The 3056-nt window shown below is 42.0% G+C and overlaps 1 protein-coding gene across 1 annotated transcript; it reads left to right on the forward strand.

Moving 5' to 3' along the window:
* Positions 1–1667: 1667 nt before the first annotated feature.
* LOC130957294 (uncharacterized) lies at positions 1668–2063 on the forward strand. The gene has a single exon (XM_057884160.1). It carries the CDS (start codon positions 1668–1670, stop codon positions 2061–2063), a length of 396 nt encoding a protein of 131 aa, XP_057740143.1.
* Positions 2064–3056: the final 993 nt, after the last annotated feature.

Genomic DNA, 3056 nt, shown 5'->3' on the forward strand with positions numbered 1-3056 from the left:
ATGCCATTTTATGGTAAGACAAGGTATAGTGTTAGTACATGAAGTGTCTCATGAAGGAATTTCTGTAGACCCGGCCAAGGTCGATGTTATCACCACTTTATCTCACTCCTCATCTATGAGGGAGGTCCGCTCGTTTTTAGGACATGTAGGATTTTATAGGCGCTTTATCAAAGATTTCAGCAAGATTGCTTTACCATTGTCGCGCCTACTCCAAAAAGATGTGAATTTTGAGTTTGATGATGAATGTGCCAAAGCTTTTGAAGAGTTTAAGAGAGCTCTTACCACAGCACCAATTGTGCGAGGACCCAACTGGACGTTGCCATTTGAGATAATGTGCGATGCGTCAAACCAAGCTGTAGGTGCCGCGCTTGCACATCGCGATGGTAAACTCCCTTATGTCATTGCATACTCTTCTAAGACACTTGATGCAGCACAATCCAACTATACCACTACTGAGAAGGAACTCCTAGCCATTTTTCATGCTTTACACAAATTTAGATCTTATTTGCTAGGATCAAAGATAGTGGTATACACGGATCATGCAGCTTTAAAATACTTATTATCAAAGAATGAGTCAAAACATAGGCTCATACATTGGATCTTGCTTTTGCAAGAATTCGAAATTGAGATTAGGGACCGGAGTGGATCTCAAAACTTGGTTGCGGATCATTTAAGCCGCCTTGAAAATTTAAAATCTGATCAATTTTCGATCAATGACTCATTCCCATTGGATAGTTTGCATGCTGTGTCGAATAGTTTTCCTTGGTTTGCCCCAATGGCGGACTACTTGGTTGCGAAACTCTTCCCTCCCAACTTTTCTAAACACCAAAGAAAAAGTTGAGGAGTGATTCCAAATATTATATTTGGAATGACCCTCACTTGTGGAAAAGGGGAGTAGACCAAGTAATTCGAAGATATGTCCCAGAGTCCGAAATCCAACCCATTCTTGAAGCTTGCCATTCGTCTGAGTGCGGTGGCCACTTTGGCCCACAAAGGACCGCAAAAAAGGTGTTGGATTGTGGATTTTGGTAGCCGACCTTATTCAAGGATGTTAACCTATTATGTATGCCTTGCCATCAGTGTCAAAATTCGGGAAACACATCCCAAAGGGATGAAATGCCTCAACAACCTATGTTGTTTTGTGAGATATTTGATGTATGGGGCATTGACTTTATGGGACCGTTTCCTAACTCAAGTGGGTATCTATACATTCTGTTAGCGGTTGACTACGTGTAAAAGTGGGTAGAAGCAATACCTACCCGTATTGACGACGCCAATACTGTCATTTCTTTCATTAGGAATAACATTGTATGCCGTTATGGGTCGCCACAAGCAATCGTGAGCGACCAAGGATCCCACTTTTGTAACAGGAAGGTAGAGGCATTGCTAAAGCGCAATGGAGTGGTGCATAAGGTTGCCATCGCTTATCACCCGCAAACCAATGGACAAGCGGAAGTATCCAACCGAGAAATTAAAAGAATTTTGGAGAAAGTAGTCAATCTGCAAAGGAAGGATTGGAGCATCCGGTTAGGAGATGCACTATGGGCGTATAGAATGGCCTACAAGACTCCATTAGGGATGAGTCCCTTCCGGTTTGTCTATGGGAAGGCATGCCACCTTCTAGTGGAAATTGAGCATAGAGCCTACTGGGCGGTAAAGCAACGCAAATGGATTTGACCCAAGCAGGAGTAGGCAGAAAATTACAGCTAGAGGAGCTCGAATGTTTGAGGAATGAAGCATATGAGAATGCTCGGATCTACAAAGAGAAAACCAAAGCATTCCATGACCACCACATCCGGAAAAAGGATTTCCAAGAGGGTGATGATCTGCTCCTTTACAATTCGAGGCTTCATTTCATGCCTGACAAGCTTCGTTCTAGATGGGAAGGACCTTTCATAGTAAAAGAGATAAAGCCCTATGGAGTGGTGGAGTTGTTTGATCCTAAAAGTGAAGCAACCTTCAAGGTGAATAGACATAGAGTGAAGAAGTACCATGGCTACAAGCTCCCAAGGGAGCTAGAGGTGTTCCTACTGGAGGATGCACCTAAAGAAGGAGAAGTTTGAGCGACTGACCATCCAACTTAAGGACGTTAAAGAAAAGTGCTTGGTGGGAGGCACCCCACCGTGGTAAGATCTTCCTTGTGTATACCATCTGCTTTTTGTTTAAATTTTTTAGAATTTTGTGATTTCTTGATGTTGTTGATTGCATAGGAATTCTAGTTGTTGTCATTTTTGTTGGTCAACTAGAATGTTTAAGTAAACTTCATCATTTTGTTATGGATGATTTGTTGGAATAGAGAGCATGCTATGTTTTGAATGATGCATGAATTCGTAAAGTGTTCTCTTGCATGCTAGCCAAAACACCTACCAAAACACATGTATACCCTTCACAAGAGAACATGGGGACTTGGGTTTTGGTAGGTGTTGTGGCTAGTATGCAAGAGAACACTTCACAAATTCATGCATCTTTCAAAACATAGCATTCTCTCTATTCCAACATATCATCCATACCAAAATGATGAAGTTTATCTAAACATCCTAGTTAACCAATAAAAATGACAACAACTAGAATCCCTATGCAATCAACAACATCAAGAAATCACAAAATTCTCAAAAATCTAAACAAAAAGCAAACGGTATATACAAGTAAAATCATACCACGGTGGGGTGCCTCCCACCAAGCACTTTTCTTTAACGTCCTTAAGTTGGACGGTCAGTCGCTCAAACTTCTCCTTCTTTAGGTGCATCCTCCAGTAGGAACACCTCCAGCTCCTTTGGGAGCTTGTAGCCATGGTACTTCTTCACTCTATGTCCATTCACCTTGAAGGTTGCTTCACTTTTAGGATCAAACAACTCCACCACTCCATAAGGCTTTATCTCTTTTACCTTGAAAGGTCCTTCCCATCTAGAACGGAGCTTGCCAGGCATGAAACAAAGCCTCGAATTGTAGAGGAGCACCTCATCACCTTCTTGAAAGTTCTTTTTTCCGGATGTGATGGTCATAGAATGCCTTGGTCTTCTCCTTGTAGATCCGGGCATTTTCATATGCTTCGTTCC

This window comes from Arachis stenosperma, chromosome 10 (genome assembly GCF_014773155.1).
Source record: "Arachis stenosperma cultivar V10309 chromosome 10, arast.V10309.gnm1.PFL2, whole genome shotgun sequence".
Taxonomy (NCBI): Eukaryota; Viridiplantae; Streptophyta; class Magnoliopsida; order Fabales; family Fabaceae; genus Arachis; species Arachis stenosperma.